At 39.8% G+C, this 25,295-nt stretch overlaps 1 protein-coding gene across 4 annotated transcripts in view; it reads right to left on the bottom strand.

Moving 5' to 3' along the window:
* Nucleotides 1-25,295, bottom strand: part of LOC126470457 (uncharacterized) — a 227,781-nt gene that overhangs the window by 30,717 nt on the left and 171,769 nt on the right. For all 4 annotated transcript variants that reach the window (XM_050098306.1, XM_050098308.1, XM_050098307.1 and 1 more), the window contains exons 4-5: nucleotides 14,895-15,012; nucleotides 8,028-8,162 (exon numbers count right to left, since the gene is read on the bottom strand). In XM_050098306.1, coding sequence (XP_049954263.1) covers nucleotides 8,028-8,162; nucleotides 14,895-15,012 — 253 coding nt within the window. The remainder of the gene's footprint in view (nucleotides 1-8,027; nucleotides 8,163-14,894; nucleotides 15,013-25,295) is intronic.

Here is a 25,295-nt window from a genome sequence, read left to right as displayed (position 1 = left end):
GCGTAAAACATCTTTGTGGGAGTGTTCCTTTTGTTCTTTCTGGCCTGCTGGTTGTGTAGAAGGTGATTTCGCAGCAGGGGGAGGAGAAGGAGACTGGTATGCTACCGTGATAAGGGGCGATTTCAAACCTGCAACTCTGAAATGGAGGTCACAAGTCTGCACAGCCATGTCGTTCGTGAAGCGAGGAATAGCAAAAATGGCACTATAATAGCCAGATGGTAAAATGCAAGGCTTGCAAGCAACAGGGTAAGGTACTTTTTCGCTCACCCAGATTTCCTGAACAGCTTACTCATCAAGACACAGGACACTCATGGGATGAAGTGGCATGGTCATCATTACAATTGATACAGTGGGGAGGAGGATGAGGCCGGCAATAGCCCTCATGAGCATCTCTACCACAAATAACATATTTGGCTGTGTTCTGACATAACATGCAAGTGTGGTTATGAAGTTGACACTCGGATTTGGAATGTATGGTCAGACTATGATGACTTTACGTCCTGCCTTAATCTTTGATAGAAGCACTACTCAATCAAATGTGAGAAAAAGAGAGCATGCAGGCACTAAGTTTGCATCAATCTTTTTCACTACCCAATGTACTGCACTGATGTCATTATCAGAGAGGTAATGCTGGATTTCTCCCTCCATCACACCACCATGCAACACAAAGAATTTGGCATATGGATATTTGTGCAGGGGTGAAACTGTAAACAGTAGGTGGGCTTGAAAATCACAGTCGGTCTTCAGAAGCAAAGTCCCATTATGTAAGCGAGAGCAGGATATTACAAGGCCTGCAATTTCATCACCACTTTTCTGAGTAACAGACAGATTCACTGTAGCAAAAGACTCACCTCCTTTGGTATGTGACACCAGGAGGAACTGAGGTGCAGCTGGGGGAGTCACTGAATCTTTAGCCTTATTCCATTTACGTCTATTGGACATGAACTGAGATGAAGATGATTGGATCATTGCGATAAAATCTCTTATGACTGCCAGTGTCTCCGATTGCACACTCCTTTCAACTGAGGGCCCCTCAGAGGGGAGCTCACATGCCTTAAGCGATGGTTCACACCTCATGTCACACCTCCCGAACTCCACACGGTGCGACCAACTGACAATTGGGAGGTAACAGTTCATGCAGTCACCCCTCCCTGGGCCTGGCCTTTATCAGGAGGTATGTGTGAACCCTACTTGTCGACCTGGGGCTGGGAATTACGTGTTACCCAGTCACCTATTATGCATAAAACATGTGGGTCGGCCTTCAGGACTGCACAGGGAGAAAGAAGAAACAAAGAGACACCTCAAATGCCAAAGCAGAGGAAGGGGAAGAGATGGAGAACAAAGGAAGGAGGAAAAAACAGTAGATGAAGGACTGTTCCGAAACTGGGCTACCGAAATTTCAGAACACATTCCTGAATGTACCAAAGACATGTTCCCTAAGGGAGGGGAAAAAGAATAGCATGAGGATAGACATGCAGCATGGAAAGGGAAGAGGTGCTGCAGCGGCTGGGGCCCCATGGTAGCCAAGCACAAACACACCAATGAGTGTGGGGGGGGGGGGGGGGGACATTTTGTACTGTCAATGGCTAACAATTGTGGTAATTTCGGCCTCATATCTACAGTAATCTTGACGATATGCAAAATCGCACAAACACAGAATTTGGAACTTCCCTGACTAAGTAATTTGCTGACAAGTTTGTAAGTATTAGCTAAAAGTCAATGAAGATGTTTGATTATATATCTAGCTTTTCAGCATCAGAACAAAATTATTTTCTGTAAAGCACTTATTTTTACATAATAATTTTTTATTTTTATTTGAACTATGATTTATGCTAAATAATGCCAATGTCATTTGTTTTATTGCTTAAGTGAATGAGGGAATAAATGTGGTATGTGTGATGTATGAATCTTTGCAATTATAAGTAATAAAGAATATACAAGCATAGGAACCTGAATGCTAGTTGCTTTTGTGAGTGTGAAACAGCCAGTTTACGATATGCTGGCATCATAATACCTATGCAGCCTTTCAGATAAGTGATGAAAAGTTTAATTTAGTTTTATTTGTTTTTCTGGAACTTATCAGATAATCTTGTTAAAGTTACTTCAGAATGGAAGTGTTTTGGCTGAAAACATGGGATTGTACAGATCTAAATTGAATGCTGATTGGCTACGTTGGGACTCAGCCAATCAGAAGCATGATTTTTTCACACATTAGGTCTGTGAGTGGGATTGGGATCTGGGTCTTCAGAATTTAGGGAGCTTATTTATTGTGACAGTAGGGGAGGTTGCACTGAGCTCTATAAAATGCATTAGTCCTGACTAATTGCCAAAATTATAAGACTGCTACATCTAAGATTATGGCCACGTACAACCTTAATGACAATTATGCAAATTCTGGAGGTTTTCAGTTGCATGATACAAAGATATACAGTGTGAAAGGGCACAAATTTTGCTACAGAACTGATGTATCAAATGCCTCACAAGCCGATAAGTGAAGCAAAATATGTGCATTTTCTCAACAACATCTGCTGACGCGTGGCACACATGACGGTCATCAAATTTGGTATCTTTTATAGAAACAGCTTATTTTACAACTATATATCTTGAATATGTTTGCCCAATATTAATGAGATTTTAACAGGTTTTCAGGCACATATATTGGTAGTGTAAATCTCAAGTTACAGAATTTTTCAATCACAAGTAAAAAAAGTTCTTATAATTTTCTAACCTAACTATTTCTCAGTCCATAACAAACTTATAACAGGAAGCTTGGCTTAGTTCTGAAGTTCTTTTTCATGTTTATCAAAAACCGCAACCAATGTGACCACAAAGTGTGATACACAATTTATGATGAGTGTTATTGCAGAGTGGTTCTATGCTTGCTGGAATGTGAGATCGGCTGACAGTGGCTGTAGCTTGCAGTGGTCATTGGGTGTGTCAGCTGCCTGCCGATGAGATGCACAACATGTTTGCCACCGTTAGCTGAAAGGACAGGCAGGACGCATGTCCCAGCAGCTATGGAAGGGTTAAAATGGCTTCTTAATGATTTTGTTGCATGTGAGGAAGTTGCATTGCAATCTGTATATGGCACAGACTTGGTGGAGTAAATGTGTACTTAAAAAGTGAAAATATATGAGTTCTCATTCAGTGGCTTTCACTCAATGGATAGTTTCGTTAGAGCCAGAAGTTGAAAACATTTTTGCACTGTGCTGACATGTGTAGTGTGACTAGTTTTTATTATAGCTTTTCTAATCAAGAATATCTGCAGAAAAATTCACCAAGAGATGAATGAGAACATTTGCATCGCTGCAATGAAATTTGGATTGTGTTATATCAATGACAGATACCCTACCCATTTCAGCTCAGAACATGGCTCATTCTTGACCATTGATCTTATAATTTGCTTGCCCAACTCAGTCACCATATTGCAAGGGGTGCATATAAACTATTTAACAGTGACCACACTCTGCTGCTTTTGCCATTCTCAGTCTGCCCCACACCACACAAACTGACTCACCAAGCTTTCAAGGAAAGCAAACTGATAGACCTACACTTTAAATGTCAGTTTTGCTGTTTCCACAACCTGGACCTACTGATAATGTTCTTCCAGATGCCACTGCAGCAATTAGCAATGCCACTTATGTAGTGAAATCATTCTTCAAGAGTCCATGTATATTCAGAGTCTTTAGCTTAATGGCTGTATTTCTACTAATTCAGCTTTCATGGAACACCACCTCTTATTCTCCCACTTCACAGGCATGGACACTATTCTGAGCCATGTAACAAACTATTTACAGAATAGGGACTGCTTTGTGTCCTTGATTAATCACGTAACACGGCCCATACTCTGACCAGATCCATAATTAAATGATCCAACACCTGTATGAGGGTCAGAAAAATTACCTTAATAGTTTTTAATTGTGTCCGGTTCAGAGATGAATTCCCATAAGCCAGGAATAGATCCAACTTCCACTGATAGTTTCTGACCAATCAGCCTTATTGGTCTGCTACGTAAATTACTCGAGATGATGTTGGCCCATTAACTGTGCTGGGTCCTCCAGCCACATGGCCTTTTATTGACCTACCAGTGTGATTTCTAAGAGGTCTGGTCACAACCAACTAAAATGGCAAAATGACTTGCCTTTACTAAATGTCACAATCTTTTTGCAGTTTTTTTTCCCAACATATATTAAGCATTTGACACTGTTTGACATCATCACATACTGATCTCACTCCACGGCAGGATCATTCAAGGTTAACACATCTCAGCTCCTGAAAGTTTTGGGAGAATGATGTACCTGAGAAATCTGTTCTCAGTGTCACCCTTTTCTATATAGCTGTTAATGGACTCTGCAGAACTGATGGTTACTCCTGCCATCTGTAGGTCAACTCCATGAAGCCATACAAAGGGTTACACACTTTTCTCATCATATAATGATTCACTTGGGTCCAGAACTTTTCCTAGGAATCCAGCGTTTCAAAGCACCTGTACCATCACCCATTCTGGGCTTACCCTTTGATGATAAACTGCCATGGATGCTGGATGCCGGACATCCATCAGCTCAAATGAAGTTGCATCTGGAAACAGAATGCACTCGGATTCCTCAGTCATACCTCTGGGGGTGTGGATTGTTCCACTCTATTACATTTCTACAGCACTCTAGTTTTATCATGGTGTGACAACCCAGATGCCAAGTATGTGGTCAAGTGGTACCATCAGACTACTAGATCCAGTTCAAAATTTTCGCTCATCCCTTCCTGGTGTGTACTTGACTGCAGATTTGGCTATATCCATCCAATGGACATAAAACTTCCATTTCCCTCTTTATCCATCAACACACTTTTCTCAATGTTATGTTTAAGTACCAAGGCACCAAAGTCATTTATATGAATGGCTCTCAAAATACAAGGACAGAATACACTTTTGTATATAATAATGGCCACAAACCGCACTCTCTGCTGAAAGCTTGTATTATCTTCACAGTGGACTGTTGGCTATTGTCAGAGCCCTCTGTTTTATCATGAAGAAAGACCCCAACCAACTTCTGATATACTCTGACTTTATAACTAGTCTGCAGGCAATTAGTCAATACAACCTCACCACTGATGTTGTCCACTATCCATGATCTCAGCCACACTGGCCTCTTAACTGTCTTTCTTTGGACCCCAAATGATATCAGGATCCCTGAGAATGAGATAATTGATTGTCTACCCAGGGAATCAACTGAATCTGATAGTGAGGTTACTACACCCTGACCCATGAATACATCTGGAGCAAGCAGTCTATTAAAGCTGGAATAGGGAATTGCTGTGAGCACTAACTCTAATTTGTGTATGTTTATTCTGCCATGTTTTCAAAAGATTCAATTGCATTATTACAGATACATCTGAATAGATGATCAATCACTGTGTGATAGAGAAAGTAACTCTGAAATGGCAAATACTTGGCAATAACAATTTACTGTACAATCCTAAGAGAATGTGATCATCTGAACATGTAGTGTAGTGCCTCTCAAGTGCTTACCAAAGGCCAAATCAACGTAAGGACATATATATATTTTGTTGTCACATAAGTATCCTTCTATACACGGAAACTATGTGTTGACCCCCATCAAAGATTTTTCCGAGTTTGTTTCTCACTTGCAACCATCAGGAACAAGCAGGAAACATACTATTTTCATTTTGTGGTAAGCTAATGACATGTTGTTGAACAAAAAATTGTTCTATAGAGGCAGAAGACTAAATTTTCATACCTTTCATTCATTAATATGGCTTTTGTGAAACCATCTTACAGAAAAGTGATTACTTGCTATCAGAAAGTTTATTATACAATTAAGGGAAATGTTACTGAGCAGTCATAGAGTATTGAGGTGGTGAAATTACACTATTAGGATCACCTGTTTTGTTTAACTATAACACAGATGAACACACACACATCTGTAATGACCAGCAAGGAATAGAACAGTAATTCAAAACTTTACCTTTGAGACTGAATCAGGTAGAACAACTGCACTCGTGTGAACCATTTAGGAAACCGAGTATGAAACATTAACTCAAAAGAATCAACACAACTTCTGATCTTTTTATAAGTAATGAACAGTGCACAGTGCAACAATTTAGTGTTGGTCAGGCCTTTCCACAGACAGTAAATATCTCTTCTGAATAAGAGATACCTGCTTTTGTGAATTAAGAAATCACCTACGGTAAGTTCTGCTTTCACTAGTGCTGAGGAGTACAATAAAACAGGATCGGTAAAACCTAGTGCACAATGGAAAAACTTGCAATATACCTTGTAAAATATTTTGATGCAACCCATCATGAACTGAGAGCAGAGTCATGAACTCAAAACTCTATTCCATTAATGAAGTGACATTGCATTGGTACATCAGACAGAGTGACAGCTCGCACCACATGGGTCCAGCTCAACTGACCATGACCATTACTTGAAGGTGGGACTCAGCCAACCAGAGCACATCAGATAGTACATGCCACTGTCTGGCCTGCCCCCTGTCCAACTAATGAAGCATGCTCAGTGAAGAAATCTTTGCATAACACTATCAGTACAACTGCTGTTTGATTTTCTGGTATTAACCCTACTGGGAAAGGATCATTTTTGGTTCAATTGTTATTTGTGACAAAGATCACCCGAGTATAAGACATGTTACAAGAATAAAACTTTCAAAAACAACATTGGTGCCTTTACATATATTCACCAATGTTAACGTAGTATTTGGTGCTACTACCTGCCCACTAAATAAATCTCTTTACCCGGCATTTCTGGATTACTCAGTGCTGTCTGTCGCTCTAGTACTACATTGTCCCTGGAAATTTATTTAATGGCAATAGTCACTATTTTTTTTACCAACTGAGTGAATTTATTTATTCTTGGGTTCACAACTGTATAATGGTATGACTGTTATTCATTCCATTAAGTTCAATATTTTCCATCCTGGCTATGAGCCGTTATGAAAAGCTCATATCAGAACACAAATGCTATGGAACACAAACTGATTTTGGCCAAGCTTCTAACTATGTACACTACTGCTCCCTATACTTCCATGAACACACTGACAATTTTGTCTACTCTTCATGAAATGTATCACATCCAGTTCTTGAGTTATGACCATGAATCGACCTTGTTAACTGGTAGTTACTTAGGTTTCATCTAGCAAAGACAAGGCCACTACAAGTTTACACACTAGTCACTATATCTGGTCATTTGAAAAAGGCCTGCAATGCACCTGATGGATTTTTTATGTCATTTAAACATTAATTTTGAGCTTAATTCTGGCAGGAGTGGAAAAATGTGAAATATTGGCTTGTAATAGGATTTATTTGTCGACACTGCTCCTCAGCTTGTACAGCAGACAGATCCAGCTCATACAGTACACAGATCACACATGATAGTCTGTCACAATTTTTTTTGTGTGTATCCCAGCTGCATTTGTCAAAGTCTAACAATCTGGTTTAGTATCATGACTGGGAGAATTCAGATTAAATATAATGGCTTCATAACAGTGTACAGGTATAAAGCTGATATTCCATGTTCAATGGGAACAATATTTCAGTTAGCAGCCCTATTTCCATTATCTGGTGCATGCCTCATGATGGCTACAGTTTGCTCATCAAAATATTTGCCTCCTGGCATCAGGTACTGGCAATACAGTCATGGACAGTTCTGTCATCCAATATAATGGGAGAAGTTAAAGAATCACATAATGTCTTCAGTTTTATGGACATTTTTCTGCAGTAAAAGTGCCGAAGCGAAGTGTTGCGTATCTCCATTGCTAACACGAAACTGTGTCACATATTTTCAAGATTGGTACAAGATGTGATGAGTGTTGTCATTTGCATATAAGCACTGTGGCACAGGGTACAACTTTGGCTAAATCATCTATGCAAATAATGAACAAGAACAGATCTCTACGGCAACATGACATAACATAATCCTTGCATTTTTGTTAACTTTAACATAAAAAGCATGCTACAACATATCATCAAACACATGTTCCACAAGGTGACAGTACTTTCAATTCCTTCTGATTTTCTTGGTTCAAAGCAAGATTCCCTAGAGCTTTAATGGCTGCTAGCTTGACTGCAAGTCTGGGATGAGTAAGGAGATTCTGAAGTCTGAAGAGGCAACCAGCTTCCCTCAGAGTATCCTGAAAAATAAATAAATATTTCAATGGCTAAAAACGTAATATAACACTTGAAATTTAAGACTAATAAGCAATCAAGTACGTATAAATTCTTCAGAGGTGGAGAGGAATACTCCAATTAAAAAATTGATGCACTTCCGGAAATGAAAGCTATCAAACAACAAAACCACAAAAGTGATTTAAATCTACACAACATTATATTTCTGTAATACATTACTACAACCTGGTTTGTTGCAAGTTGAAAAGAAAGTTTCTGTGGCACTGGTCTCTACACATTATATATGGGCAGCTTAAAGTCACAATTATAATAGCAAATAACAAATGCCCATTCTTCCATAATATTTCAGTTCTGTCATACAAATACCCAGTTATACTGTACATGAATAAGCTGCTTGTCTTACAATTTTAAAGTAGACTTCACCATCATATTCTGGATTGGTACAATTGACACACTGTTTATACCAGGAAACACTGTGAAAAATGAATGTTCTACACGAGCTGCAGAAAGTAATTCTACAAGGATAGCACATCATTTCAAGAATAAACGGAAATCTTTCACATTTTTTGATAATTCATACTGCAAAGAGGCAGTCAAAAACTTCAGTGGCACTGGTCAATATTATTAGTTTCTTCATGTTTCGAGAGTGCTCCTGCTATCCAACTGCATACTGAATTAACGAATAGCAGGCCCAATGTTTAATATGTTCTTTACTTCACTCCATGAGCAGTTTCAGCTTCCGATCATGCTTCATCATAGCACAGTATCTACTAAAAATGGCTTAAAATATACACTGCCTCACAAAAAAAGTGAGCGCCTAGAAGGAGAAGGAAATGAAATAAAACTTCATGGGTTGAGAGTGTATGTAATGCTATTTCAGTGATTACAAATTCAAGTCAAATTTACAAAGAACTTTGGCAGTATGAGCTCACATATCAGTATTACATAGCCCTCTTTCTAACATGGATAGGTGCACTGATTTGATTAGAGAGGGTGTCAAAGCCTCTGCACCATCTCCTGATTTGCCAAGCTGGCCCATAAATGTTTTAACTGGTTCTTGATACCCCAGATACTGGCACTGGTACAAAGTGGTGAGTTGGACCCTCACATGTGCTGTGGAAGACAGATCCAGGAATCTTTCTGGCCACGAGAGTACCTTGTCATCATTCAGATAGTTCACAGACACACTTGCTATGTGTCGTTGAACATCTCACTGTTGAAAAATGGCACCACAATACTGTCACATGAGAGGTAACTCAAGATGTGCATGACAAACTGTTGTGCTGCCAGAGTTCCCTCAATCACTATCAGCCATGACTCGAAGTCATAGCTGATGGCTCCCCAGAGTATGACACAAGGAGTAACAACACTGTACCTTTTAAAAACATTGACTGAATGCATCTGTTTACTTGAAGGTTTTCTTTAAGTTTTGGAAGCAGATGAAAATTGGATGGGGCCAAGTTGGGACTGTATAGAGGACAACTGATATCGGTGACTCCGAGGCATCTTATTGTTACAGATGTTGGAATACTAGTTTGTGGTCTGGCATTATTATGCTGAAGGACAGGGTGCACTGTGTGTGGACGAACTCTTTGAAATCACACTTTCAGTTTTCTGAGGGTTTCGCTGTACACCAACAGTAACGTTACACTCTATGTTACACACTACAATTTGGAGGCCTCTAGTGGCAGAGGCTTGAAACTTTGGTCAGCAAAGCAGGAACTCTGACAGAGTAATATGCATGTCATGTAATACCTCAGATGATATTGAGAACAGAATAAAAACATTGGAGGTATTACTTTTCAGCACACCCTTGTAAATTGAAAGAACAAAATGTTTGTTCTTGACACATTCCTCCCGAAGAAAAATATAAATATTGACTTGGCACTGACTAAAATATTTACCCCTTTTAAAGAGATAAATAAATGACAACTGACTGAAGAGGAAGTGTCTGTCCTTCAAAAAGGAGGGAATTTTGCTATCATCTCGAAAACTATACCTATGTAAGACATCATTGCTAATACCACAGTGACCATTTGGACCCTTCCTTGTGAAAGAGCAGAGGAAATATGCACTGAAACAGCCATGATACTGCTCCAAGCAAAACCACCAGCTCGGAACCTGAAGAAAGAAGAGGTACACGCTGTTAAGAACCTTAATAATGACAAGAATACATTGGTACTGCATGCCAATAAGGAAAATTTGACCGTCGTAATGAAGACCGAAGATTATGAGCAGAGGATCCGAGACCTAATAGATTCAATGATGTCCCGAAAACTAAGCACAGATCTGACACAGAGTATCACACAAAATACACCTCGGTTAATCAAGGTGTCTTCTCTGTCGGCGGACGTACTGAGGAACCTGCGCAACACAGAAGTGCTACCAACTGACCTGTATGGATTACCTAAGATCCATAAGAATAACATTCCACTAAGATCAATTGTTAGTGCTCCTGGCTCACTGACGTATAAACTGGCAAAACACTTGGCATCTGTGCTCCAGCTGCATATGGGGAAGGCTGACACATACGTAAAGGACTCAGGACATTTAATTGAGAAGCTGAAGAAACTAAAACTAGCTTACGAAAGTGCCACTCAGTGACTCTCTGGAGCACATCGCTTCCATTTTCCCCACAAGACATAACAAAGCTCTTTCATACATGTCTCATCATGAGCTATTTCATTTGGAGTGGCAGCTTCTACGAACAGCTAGAAGAAGTCGACATGGGTAGTCCTCTTAGCCCAGTAGTGGCCAAATTCTTCACAGAACATTTCAAAGCTCAGGCACTGTAACCTTGTAACCCTAAGGTGTGGGACAGATACGTTGATGCTACCTTCATCATGTGGAGCCATGATAATGAACAGCTCGGTGACTTCCTAAGACACTCCAACAGGCTCCATGCCAACATAAAATTTACCATGGAAGTAGAAAAGGACAAAAAACTACCATTTCTCGACATGCTGGTCACAAGGGATGGTGAAAGTCTGGGACACAGCGTGTATCGAAAACCAACACACACAGGCCAATTGCTGCACAAACTTTCAAATCACCACTGGAGCCAGAAAAGAGGCATGATTAATATGATTGTAACGTGAGCAAGATGAATATGTGAGCCGCAGCACCTCAGACATGAAATACAGCACTTGGAAAGTGTTCACAGGAGCAATGGGTACTCCATAAGTTATATTAGGAGTATGACAGAGCCAAAAACTCGGCAAAGCGACAAATCAGAAAAGGAAATGTCGGGTATGGCCTTTCTGCCTTACATTCCCAGAGTGACGGACAGAATCAACTGTATATTGCACGAACATGTTGTAAAGACAATTATCAAACCAACAAAGTAGATCAAAGAGTGTCTTAGATCGACAAAGGAGAAATGGGACCCACATGTAATGGCCGGAATATCCGGCATACCCTGCATGTGTGGAGAAGTTTATGTTGGAATGACTAGGCGATCAATCAACACCACGATTGCAGAACATAAGTGACATTGCAGGTTGGGGCAGGTGGAGAAATTGGCTGTTGCAGAGCAAGCGCTGTGTGAGATGCACCATGTACTAAAATTCGCCAACATGGAAGCTCTGGCTGTAGAGCACACTTGTTCATAGAAAACATATAAATACATAAACACAAGAATAGCTTCAATATGAAAGAAGAAAGCCTCAGGGTAAATGGATCCTCGCTTCCTGTGCTGTAGTGAACAAACGTTACAGGTAGCAACATAACGGCACTGGAAATGACCATGGAGAAGCCCTTAGACGTTGGTGCACCAGGTACATATAGTTTGTGGTTGCGAGCTCAGCTTCAGCCCACCATCTGCAATGGAGGGTGAAACTTTGACAATGCCAGCAACTTGTGATGGCAAAATGTCAGAAACTTCATCAGACGAATGCCGGCCTAAGAATCTGAGACAGAAAGAAAGTCATAGTGGAAGTCAGATAGAAGATTGTTAATGGTTAGCACCAATGGGTGTTGAGGGCAGTACAGCAAGTTTTAGGTTGTAGAACGCTCAAGGAGTCAGTACAAATTAAGAAAGAATTATGTAAACAGGTCATGATGTGTCAAAGAGAATGTTTGATGACTACCAGTTGTGCTGCGAATATACTGTATTCATTCAAAGGAAGTGCTGTTCACTGCCCCAAATGTACATGAATGCATAACCCACACAGTCTTCAACACTTGATCCATTACTGTAACTGATTAAAACCGGGGATACTCACTCAGTACTGAAAGCAGCAATCATCAGAGGGGTGTAACACATCCTTTTGGTCAAGGGTAGGATCCAGCCAGGTTTTTGCATAAGGTATGTAACAATGGAGTGTCTCCAAGCACCTTCTAATATGAGAATTTATTTGAAAATTAACAGGTGTGGGTGGCCACCACAGTTCATAGTGGAGGATAGGTGAGACTATTTACCTTGATTGTAGATGGTGGATTAGTTACTGTTTGCACAACATTTACTGTCTTATGGACAGAATGGAGACATACATACTTTTTTCTGGCTTCTTCGGACATGAGGCAGTCAAAGGTTTCTGTTAAACTTGGCAAGCCAGTTAAGCTAATTCCTGCAACTGGAGTAATCAGGTGCCTGTTCAAAATGGGTATTCTAGTGTAATGGCTGCAGTCTCCACAGATTGGATGATATCTGCAGTGTGATAACATATGGGCAAAGAACTTTCATTTGGAATGCCTGATGGGAGGTGATACTTCAGGTGCAACTTTGCACTGATATACCATTTTTCACTTTTTCTGGTAATAATCACCCTTCAAGTCTTTCCTACTTCCTTTCATTCCCCAATGACTATGGCAGATGAAGTAAACACCATGTTAAACTGCTTGAACTATGTGATCACTGTGAAAAAATAAACTTTGAAACAAATCAAGGCTCTGTTGAGGAGTGACTGCAACAAGATATCACCAAGTTTATTGTCTTAGAGTAATGCATGTGACAGAGGGGGATGCTGTGTTCAACAATATAGATATACATCACACTCTGTGTGTCAAAATAACTTCTCCAAATTTGTTTTCAACTTGATTCACAAAGAAAAATGGTTTTTCAAGTCAAGGAAGGATAATAATTTGTCCTGATACATCCCAATAAGTATTCTACGTATTTCACTTCTTTTCTCATGTCTTGGCTTGCCTCTTACAGTGTGGTTTGGAAAAGGAAGGGGGGAAATAAATGTCTTGGTGCTACATCTTTTAATATTGATAATTTATGTTGACTTTGTGTGGCACTGCCCAGTTCTGTCAGATGAGAGTGCTAACTTCATTCTGCCACCTCCATTTCATTCATTTAATTGCATTTTGTACACCATAATGCCACCTTCTTTAAGTGGGGACTTACCCCAAGGATAATTTTCCCACCACAATAATGGCCATCTGGTATGGAAAACATTGTCCAGAGCCCCCTTGTCTCAGATACAAGACACACATACTCCTAACATTGTAATGCTACATGAAGATAGGTACTTGATGACTGGTTGGCTACAGTGCTGGGCTTCGGGCACATCATGCATACCATTTCAATGCAGAACTTAGGGTAGAATAGCACTCCTGCTGGGCCAGTGCCATGTTCAGCAGCCTTACCCACACTGTTGTGAAATTTAGAAAGAAATGGGCATCAAACACAATAGCAGGGACCATACGATAACTAACTGAAGTAAGGGGGAGTGAAATGTAGGTAGAAAAGGGAATAACTATAACCTAAATTCACATCAGAAAGCAAAGACAGGACAGGCTGAAGAAAGGTCACCAGTAAACTATAAGCAGAAAGAAAGAAATAGGTCAGAGTAGTGAACTGCAGCATGCGAAAAAAAGAATTTGGGAAATGACTCAGGCCACCTCACTACTCATGCCTCATGCTGCTCTTTCTCATGAAAGAGTTTATTCTCAAGGTTGGATCAGCAGACGTGTGATTTTTTTTCCATGTTGGAAATATCTGTTCATGATAGATAAATCATAGGGCACTCTAGGAGTAGAAGCCTTCTTAGTGAACAGATGTTTAGAAAGTTTTATTCTGGGTGGTCTACACTGTTATTCAACTGCACAAATAATTGTCTTATTATGTAGCTGTATACATTTTACCAGTGCCAAAATGTCAGAGCTATGTTTGCATTTTTCCTGGGGTTGATTTTAAATAAAAGTAAATATAACAATGAGTACTGGCAAAGGAATGTTGTGCACTTTGTTTGATATACATGGACATCACATTTCCAAAAGCTAGAGTAGTAACTGTGAAATGGTCACTGGAGTGTCTTCCAGATGTTTTGTAAAGAATACACTACATAAATGGTGAATCTATGCGGGATCTTGTTCCATCACAAAAAATGCATAAACTTACATTAAAAACACATGCACATATTGAAGAGTCCACAAAACAATCAATTGCACACTCAGTTTTGAGCTCATATCTGAACCCTGGAAGTTCTCTTTCTTCCCAAGGGGAAAGAAATGATCCATAGCACTGTTTCAAGCCTTGGAAACAGATGTGTGTAAGGCCTTAATGAACAACTCTCTGAACTACAAGTAACTTCTGTGGATATATTGCTTTCATGAATAGTGTATTATCCCTCATACATTTAGTTACACACTGCTTTCCTGTGAAGGAATGTTAATTTTTTATCTCTTAAAATCCTGGAAACAAAAGCTAAGATAATTCTGTAAACATGCAGAATGTATACACTGCAATAACAATAAAACAACCATTCAATACACGTTGAGAGGAATGATACCTGATTTGCAGAGAATGTCCCACAATTTCCAATTGTCATAAGAGTTCTCTCCAGTAGCAGGTCATCATTAGTGTGAAGAAGTGCAACCAGACTTTTAGCCTCATTTGCTGTAATAACCCTGTAAATCAAAGAATGACCATTAACCAAAAGCCAATACTTATTGACAGCAGCATTGGTACAATAACAGATTGTCATACAAGACCTATATCACTAGCCCCACTCCCTGTCCCTAAATGCACTATCAATATTGAAATGATTACTTTGAACTATACATTACACATAGTTTACTTTTAGTGCAAAATCTGTGTACTCTAGAGCTGAGTAAGTAAAACAAAGGAGTAGGTCCAGTTCAAAATTGTATCACTTATAGTTGACAAAATTTAATATTCAATGAACAATACAGATAAAGTTTCAGTGCTTGATAGATCAATTTTGCACAGCTTTTCAATTTGCTAATTTCTGAAAAATGCATACTTTTCCCTGACTATAGACTGAAAAAGCACATTTTTTCATTAAAGTTCAAGTGTATACTAAATGCATATACTGTATTGTATAATTTTAGCAATGTTACAACATACTTCCATACTTAATCTGATCCCCATCTACATTTCAGTGCAGAGTAAGCTGTACCATAGGTGCCACACAGCACATGGGCACACCTGGCTGCACATCAGCTCACTTTTGGGCAGATGCAGGTTGGGTAGGCTATGCACCACATGGCCCTATTGCTCACGTTCTGCACATACACTAGCTATTTGGCCACCACTGCTCACGGGCTCCAGGCCGGTGTTGTGTACACTACAGCCCAGCTGCCTGACTGTTTGCATATCAGGTGTTTGCCCCTACCTGCTCACTTGTATCTATGGGCATGTGAGATTGAACAACCTGGTGTGGAAGATACATGGGTTCTTGGTGTGGAAGATACATGGGCTCCCCATCTCTTCATGTCTGCAGTCACAGGTACAGCTTCTCTAACCAACAATCCTATTCCTGAAGTACTTCTTCTATTATATTCTCCCTTGTCTTTCTTGGCTGACCTCGCACTTTTTTGCCTTCTAGTCTTTCCTCCTCCATTAATCATGGTAGCTGATCTTTCAATATTCACTGAAAGTTTCTGAACCAGTTCAGCTTCTGCACTTGGATAATAGGTTTCAGAGGCTTTGTATTTCAATTTATTTTTCTGAATGGCTGTATTTCTGATCCTGGTCCTGTTTTCTACTGATAGAATTTGGTGTTGCTTGGATCAGATTTTTTGTTCATTTGTACACTATACAAGATTAGCAGCCATATCTACATCTACATCTACAGCCACACACTGCAAGCCACTGTATGGTGCATGGAGGAGGGTACCCTGCACAAGTACTAATTGTTTCCTTTCCTGTTCCATTCATAGATGGAGCAAGAGGAAAACAACTGTCTATATGCCTTTGCATGAGACCTAATTGTTTGTATCTTCATGGTCCTTGTGCCAAATGTATGCTGGTGGCAGTAGAATTATTCTGCAGTCAGCTTCAAATGCTGGTTCTCTACATTTTCTCAATAACATTCCTTGAAAAGAATGTTGCCTTCCCTCCAGGGATTCCTATTTGAGTTCCCGAAGCATCTTCGTAACACCCACTTGTTATCCAAACCTACCAGTAACAAATCTGGTAGCCCACCTATGAATTGCTTCAGTATTTTCCTGTGATCCATCCTGCTGCGGATCTCAAGCACTTGAGCAGGCTCAAGAACAGTTTGCACCAGTGTCCTACATGCGGTCTTCTTTACAAATGAACCACACTTTCCTAAATTCTCCCAATAAACCAAAGTCGACCAGTCACCTTCCCAACCACACCTGTCACATGTTTGTTCCATTTCATATTGTTTTGCAACATTGTACCAAGATATTTAAACAATATGACTGTTTCATGCAGAACACAGTACCAAGATATTTAAACAATATGACTGTTTCATGCAGAACACAACTAATGCTGTATCTGAATATTACAGGTTTGTTTTTCCTACACATTCACATTACTGTAGGTATGTTAACATTGGGATGAAGGTAGATTTATCTATATAAAGTTTCTTTTCTTGAGGAAGTTCTGTGTGACTGCATTAAGCAGATGTTCTGTTGCCCCATTTCTGCTATATTCTCATCTGCACTGATGAGAGAACTCAATTACTTAATTTAACAAACCTGTTTTAATGGCATTCTTTCAAATGTGATATCATGCCTTTCTTCCCTTTAGCTTGTAATAATGGTTTTGACTTTTACAACATTTACCTCCACTTCCTTCTTCGCAATTTCTTTCATGTTTTGTTCTCTAAAGGTTGCCTGCAAGAGCCAAGTAGATCAACTGAACCAGTTTCGTAGAGTAATTTCCAACAGTCAGTTTTGTAACTTTGCTGCTGCATGCCTTCACTATCCAGTGGAACTACATAACAAAAGAAGATGTGTCAGATGTTAGAGCCTAGTCAGTCTCCTTATCACATAATGAATTCGACAAATCTCTAATTTCCTGTTCTCACATAGTTCCCAGATTTTGTATACAAGGTGCTGATGGATCTACGCAAAGTCTAGCTTACTCCACATTCCTCTGTAAAATTCCAGAGTTCGGCTATTGGGAGTCTGCTGAATGACCCTTTTAGATCCACAAATGAAACACAAAGTACTTAATTTTCTTTTCAGTTTTTGCCTGGACATCCTAAGCATGAAGGTTGACCTGTGAGTATCTCTGCGCAAAACATGCTCTCTACCTTTTAATTTGTCTTCAATCTTCCTTAATCTATTTTATAAGATCCTTGACTAGCTCTCTCCAGGTATCTAAAGCAGTGAAATGCCTCAACGAATTTTTCCTCATTATTTACTCCCTTTCTTAAAAGCAGGACTGAATACTTTGCCTTGATGACTTCTAGTGTTTTTTTTGTCTACCATATATTCACTGCGATTTTTAATAGCAGGCCTTCCACTTCTGTTACCCAAGATTTTATCATTACTTGTTTCATGCCATTGTGGCCTGCCAGATATTGCACATCAATCACCAAATAGGTGCCCTCATTTCATACCCCCCCCCCCCTCTCTCTCTCTCTCTCTCTCTCTCTCTCTCTCTCTCTCTCTCTCTCTCACACACACACACACACACACACACACACACACACACACACACGTCAAGTGGTAGAAGGGACAACCAGAGAGGGAGGCTTTTATATGTTCACACTGGGATGCTTTTTCTATTAGGTGAATAGCTTAGGGAAAGTCACCCATTAGCGTAGGTAAACCCATAGACACAATTTAAAATAATCCAAGATGATTTCACAGCTGCAGTTCATTGCAAGTGTGTACTTTATGTGATGCTACTGAAGGTACGCTCTACCATTCCAAATACAACTGAACAATGAGATACTTCAAAAACTGTCTGTAACAGGTGCGAATATCATTATAGTCAATATTGAAAGTCACAGAAGTTTTCAATGGAGATGAAATTAATTTATCAATTCAGCACTTTAAAATTAAATATAAATTGGTTTTGTTATTCCATGTGGTTAACAGACATGACATAAAATTTGGTCAAACGACCAAGCTCTTTAAGCCATAGCAAATGAGCAGAGTCTGTGATGAATTCTTGCTTCATCTTGGGCTGGGAAAAATTACAGGATAAAAATGTTAAATAAGTTTTCAATGAGCTGAAGAGATAAATACTCTAATTCTGATTAGAACAATTAGCTTATCTCGTTGATCTTTGAATATATTAACTTCATTATGAGCCTGTTATTTTACCACATAAACTAGAGAATTGGCTTTACTGAGTTCATAGTTATAAAGGAGAAGAATAATAATTTCCTGAATAATGAGATTGCAGTTCACTCCAAGCTCGTAGCTGCCACACTCTTCTCAGCAATTGCATGTCTCCAACCAATCACCATTTCTATACCTGCCACCACTGCAGGGTCTTAGTTTTTCCAGTATTTCTAATCACTCTGTGCATTTTGCAATTTCATCCCTTTACTAACTCAAATACTAAGCTGCAACTTCATTTAATCACTATCTGAATTTGTACAGTTTCCTTTGTTTCCTTTTTTTATTGGTATCTGGTGTACATACCATGCAGCCAGCAACATATTACAGTTGTAGTACATCTGATGAATACGCAAATTTTTGTTAGTACATACAGAGCAAATAGTAGTTAAGAATTGTATGTGTAGGCTACAACCTCTTACAAATATCATTGATGATTTAGTAAGTTTTTGCATTATCTGATACAAGCATAGTGGTGATATTAGAAATACAATGATGTTTCAGTTTGCTTAGTCTCTTACACAAAGTTACCTATGGATCAACATAACATTCAAAAGGAAAGTCTACGTGATTTAACCAACATTCTGATACTGAAAACAATCAATTTTTGACAAAATAATTCAATTGGATAGACAAAAAATCTACTCACAAAGCGAAGGTAGTAATTAGGCAAGCTTTCGGAGCCAGTGGCTCCTTCTTCAGGCAGAAGGGTTGAAGGGGAAGGAAGAGGGGTGAAGGAAAATGACTGGAGAGGTCTAGGTAAAGGGATAGATTTTGGGAAAGTCACCCTTCTCATCCTGTGCAGAAAGTCTCCCTTGACACCCGGTTTCTTCCTTAACACCAGGTTCTGGTTGACTTTCCCGAAATCTACCCCTTTTCCTAGACCTCTTCACTCCTTTTCTTTCATCCCTCTCCTTCCCCTTCAACCCTTCAGTCTGAGAGAGGAGCCACTGTCTCCAAAAGCTTGCCTAATTACAACCTTCTTTTGTGTGTGTCTTCTGCTGCCACTTGGTTAGTAGATTTTTTATCTGTCCAATTGAACATTCTGATGTTGAGTAGCAAAAACAACTTGGGAAGTATCTAAAAACTATTCTGTGGAGGTGTTTAAGAAAGTTTCCATGACAGAAATGTACCCTTATCACTGATGTTAGATACCATCTACCCCATTTCTAATCTGTAACCAATCATCTTCCGGGATGAGCAGCTTGCACATTACTGTATTAGTGGCCTCTCTACTATCTTGTTTTTTCCACTCCTCTTTCCATGTTTTATATACCCCCGCTTAAATTGTGGTGTATGGATTGAAATCGGTAGTACGTTAGTGCCTTAACAAGATGTATTTGGTTTGATGAAATACAAAGAAAGTTCATAATATGTATTATGTTTATGATATGAATGTTTCATGTCTCAATATTTCTGAGGTGTTGAGAGCTGATAATAAAGCTTAATGAGTCAAATACATATCAATTTTGGGTGTTTTTGTGTTGGGTCTTCAGCCAATATAGATTTTCTGAAAGATAACATTGTTCCACAGCTGCTTGTTTTTATAAAAGCTGTTATTTGTTGCTACTAACAGTTTTGGCCATTGAAACAAAAGAAATATGTTATAAAATCAATCCACTGTGGAATGTTATTTTCCAGAAAATTTATATTAGCAAAGGATCCACAAGGAATGAAACTGATCGAAGGTTTGTCACACCAGGTTTGGGTATAGTTGTAGTATATCACAATAACAGGACCAGAACACTATAGTGGATAATATGCATTTTTTGGAAAACTCTGACACAAAGTAAGTTCTTCACTCACAGCTCATGTGCTTGACAATAGCTTAGTGACAAAATCTACCAGACTGCAGACACTGTACTCATAATTGCTATTGCACTAAGGGCGACACTTAATTCACACTCCTAAAGGACACCATTTTCTTAGGTGTATTGGACTGTGAGTATATTGCCAACTTAAAACATAAAATACCTGAAAAGAAAGATCACAATATGATGGACAGAGTGTCCTGGCAGTATCATTCAAACAGTTGTTGGATATTACTGTATCTCCATGTATTGTCTGTTGTATTCATCCAAATAACTCTGATACCCAACATCCAAGGTAGCAAGAAGTGACGTGCCTTACTGCAGAATAATTGTGGTTGAACAAGGTAGCTGGCTTGCTTGTTTGCCACAGATGTAATCACAGAGCATTATATCTAAAATATACACAATATAGGAAAAATAAATAAAATGAGTAATAAACATTTATTAAAAGAATTTATACAGAATGAAACACTCACCTATGAGCACTGGGTGGTGCATGGCACTGTAGCTAATGTCCTATACACTAATCTAACCTAACACATTGAAAAGAGAACAATCTAATCTATAGGTACTCAGTATGGACTGCTGTATCCAGCTACATGTTTGGCTCTAATCTGAAGAACACTTAGGCACTTGATACTCTGCATTTACTGTCTGACAATCACTCATGTATAGTAGCTAGCTACAGTGTTAGTAGCTGTTGATCTGCACTGGCTGAAGATAACTGTAAACTGGAACTGTCTGAACTGTTGCTGGGCAAGCTGTAGGAATGGTTGGTTGGATGTGTGTGGTGCATGTCTCCATTTCTCAGTGACCACCAGAATGATTTAAACATGTGTACTATTTTGCAAATTAGTTCCAGTTATCAGTACCCTCTGTGGCAGCTGACATAACTATAGGCAGATGGAGCTCACTATCTGAATGTCTCATGGCAGAAGCATAAATTGGTTCCAGTTTATAAGTGCCATCTGTGTGGTGACAGACTGGAACCTTGAGGCACCTGGTGTGAAGAATACCTGAATGGTGGCACACTCTTGTGATACTGCTGTGTACCATATGACTCCAGACACATCAGTGTCATAGGTGTTTTCCTATCAGGTGTTGTCTCTTGTATCAGTGCCACCAGGAGTGTTGAGTTTAGTGAAGTGCCATGAAATAGCTGCCTTTGCATAAGGCGTAAAATTTTGAAGTCTTCCCTGCCAGAGCAAAAGGTGAGAAAAGCAGGGCAGTCTGCCGACAAGGGAGGATCACTGATGTCACATGTAATAAGCCACAAGACAGAGTTAATTGCTGCACACCATAAGAGTTGGTGTCCAAGATGCCACTGCAACAGAATGACATCACAGGGAGAGAGGAATGCAGTCATTTTGATGACCACGCAGAATGGAGTACGAAGGTGTAAGTTGGAAACAAGAATAACTATTCGGTATGCCAACTCTGTAAAATAAATCCGTTGCTGCTCCTGAAAGGTGAAGTTGAGACAACTTTCAGCTTCAACCAGAGTGATCAGAGGACCTGACCTGGCAAGAAAAGCAGGCCAAGCAATGTCAATGCTGTCTCACTGCAGCAAAAGCACATGAGCAAGTCTCACATAAATATTACTCCTATTCTGGTGGGGGGAACTACTCAATTGTCAGCCATCCAGCCTGGAAATCAGAGCTCTGATGGTCTATCCCCTGTTCATCTAGCTGTCTACAACCTTTGATGGAACAGCAAGTCCCACCTGATCACTTAGCTGCCACAAGCTGCAGCATCACCATCCAAGTTGAGACTGACAGGAAGCTATGGGCACCATCATTCAGTGGGCCTTCTGGTGGCCTAACCAGTGAGTTCAAAGAGAAGGCCATCATACTTCACTGTGGGGGCATGCAGCTTCCACTGCCCGCCTTCCACTACTGTGGGCAGACTCTGATGGTGCTGGCTATTCTTCTGGCAAATGGCCACAGCATGACTCCAGGACTTCAAGAAATTTGTGCAGTCTATAGTATGATCATATGTACCCTCGTCATCCACTTTCCAGAGCTGCTAGCAGCCATGTCTAGAGCAGATGCTGCCACCTGCGCAATGTGGTCAGTGGCCTCGTGATGTTGTTGGGCCTGACACAGCTTCATTTGCCACTGTACAACAGAACTGCACACCATGCACAGATGTTGGTACATTCCCAGCATCGTGCACACCACTCCTGCTCTGCTGTTGGGGGCAGCCTGTGAATCAAGACAACTGTATATTTCTGAGCAACAAATGTTTACTTTGTTAATAATGTTTCACTAGCACCATGAGGCATCTAATAGGCTCGAACCAGTCCACACTGCACCACTGCAACCCACAACAGTAAAGGTTTCAACTCCAGCTTAACAGTAGAGTGATACCTAAGGGAACCACACTGAAGGTGACTGAAAAGTTTTCTGGTTTAGAATGTCCATACTAAGTATCTGTTGAGCATTTGTTCTGTTGTCTTTGATATACAACTGGTAAGTGTTACACTGTGACAACAACTACAGCTGATGTGATCCTACCCGAGTTCTAGAATGGGGATCACGACTACTTCTCTACAAAAATCACTATATTGTTCCACAGATCAGATTCTATTAAAGAGCCTAAAAAGTAGTTCTTTAGATCAAAATTCACAGTTTGCTACATATTGCACACCACTTTGGCTCTGGCGTTGTATTACCAGGCAATGACAGCACAGGTTCAAACTCTACCATAAAAGAGTGGTGTTTGGACTTCATCTACAGTAACACTGAAGAGTACAAACTATTACCCGTCTGTCACTAACAGCTAAATAGCACTCCTTGTTCCACCATGGGCCTGGCCATCTGCCAGTTTCAACACACAACTTCATGATATGGACATCAGCAGTTTTCTAGATCACAGTACTGACACATTCTATCATGTAATGAATTCTGGATTTGTATTTGAATACAGCCAGATTCTGTACAGCGTACAGCTGGTTTTGTTAAATATCTGTTTATTTAGTTTGGTGGCAGATATTGATGTATCCGGTATGGGAATTCAAATGGCAAAGTGGTCACTAGAGTGTAAGTTCTCTGCCATGTCTCAGACAACAGTATTAGCTAGCATAAGAGAGGAAAGTGCTGTGCAGCTATGGGTGATATGTGTGGAGTGCTGAAGTGTGCTCCTTTCCCTGTACTGGGTAGGCAGATATCATTTGATAAGAGGAACTTCTCCACAACTCAAGCCCTGGGACAAATAGACATAGAGTCCCACAGAATATAATGCACATTACGATCCCTGAGGAAGAGAAAGAGGATAGGTGAGATCATGTATGAAGTCCTCAGGAACTTCATTATCCACACATTCATGAGGTACCATGTCAGGGAGTACAAAGTTATTCTTAATGGTGTGTAAGCCTGAATGCTTACTGCTCAAAGGTGGCTGGTGAGGGTAACAGGTAAAGAATGGTGTGTATTGTGGATGAATATTGCTCTCTCACCATAGGTATAATCCTTATAGTGGATGGGGTAACCTTTCAATACATGACTGAAAGTTTGAAACACATCTCACGCATGCACAGGCTCAGGTTTAGTGCAAGGTTTCTTTGTATTTTGTCTGATCTGGATGTGGAATTTGCCTTTTTTGTTGGTGAAGCAGGTTGTTTGGAAAATGTTCAACTACTTTGTACATCTTCCTTTGTGACCAAGAATTTTCTCTGGTGATTACCTACGGAACTTACATGGAGGTTTAACACTGAACAAGATGAATCTGTTCAATGAATATCTTTCACACATATGCCATATGTTGCCTTGTCATTTCACCTTTGAGAAGTGACAACATCTCTAGCATTTATGGCACTACATTGGACTGGGCACCTTCAGTTGAATAAATCTGGACTTAACATGCTCTGGAGGGATAAGCAAACTGAATGTAAGGATAAAAATGGCAATCTATGGCATCTCACAATTCACTCTCCTGAACATGTTTCTAGTTTCTGTTATGCCTTCCATTTCCCATCCTTTCCATGGTTCAGTGATGTCCATGTCCAAATTATAACATACTTACTGAAGTCCCTCTTAACAGTCCAGAGGTGTGGTCACTTGGTGACACATAGTAGTTACAACCAAAAGCATTTTGCTGCACAGCTGTTTGACAGCTTTTACAATTTCAACAATACTTTCCAAAGTTTTGTTGATGTACAAGGGGGATTACATTCTCAAAAGACTCCTCTTCTCTCTTTATCACAATGAAGATTTTTTGACACTATCATGCCCTGTCACAATGATCAAGGTTTTATTTTGATAATGTAACACTGGAAATACTATTCTGTCAAGTCTTCTTTCTTGTTTGCGTATTAGTTATCTCTAACAGCCCACCAGTACCACTGAAACATTTATTTTTGTGTTTATGAGGATCTAAATGTATTCTAATGAACAGTTAGGTACCTGTACACTACACCCATGCACAGCCATCTTACCTGCCTAAGCCTTATACAACTGGGGTGTGGAAGGTTTCCTGGCCAATGTCCATTTATGACTGTTTTGCCTACACAGCCACTGACGTGCAGCAAAACTTAAGGCTGAGGTGTTTTTTCGGGTTTGTATCATTCTCACAAATTGGATAGTTACGAAAAGCCCCTCACTTTCTGAAACACACATTATTCCATCATCACACCCTATAGAGTTCACTGTAACACATTCAGAGTTTGCAATGACAGATAACCTGCAGCACTGACCAGCCCACAGGTTGGGAACAACAGGTTCAGTATTACTGTGACTGGAGTTTGAAAGATCTGATTCAATGAACTCACTGAGGCTGTGCTGACCACCATGAGGCTGTCAACAGCAGGTCACC

The sequence above is a fragment of the Schistocerca serialis genome, chromosome 3, assembly GCF_023864345.2.
Source record: "Schistocerca serialis cubense isolate TAMUIC-IGC-003099 chromosome 3, iqSchSeri2.2, whole genome shotgun sequence".
In the NCBI taxonomy this organism is placed as follows: domain Eukaryota; kingdom Metazoa; phylum Arthropoda; class Insecta; order Orthoptera; family Acrididae; genus Schistocerca; species Schistocerca serialis.
The sequence above is the reverse complement of the archived record's forward strand: the minus strand, read 5'-3'. Positions and strand labels throughout refer to the sequence as shown.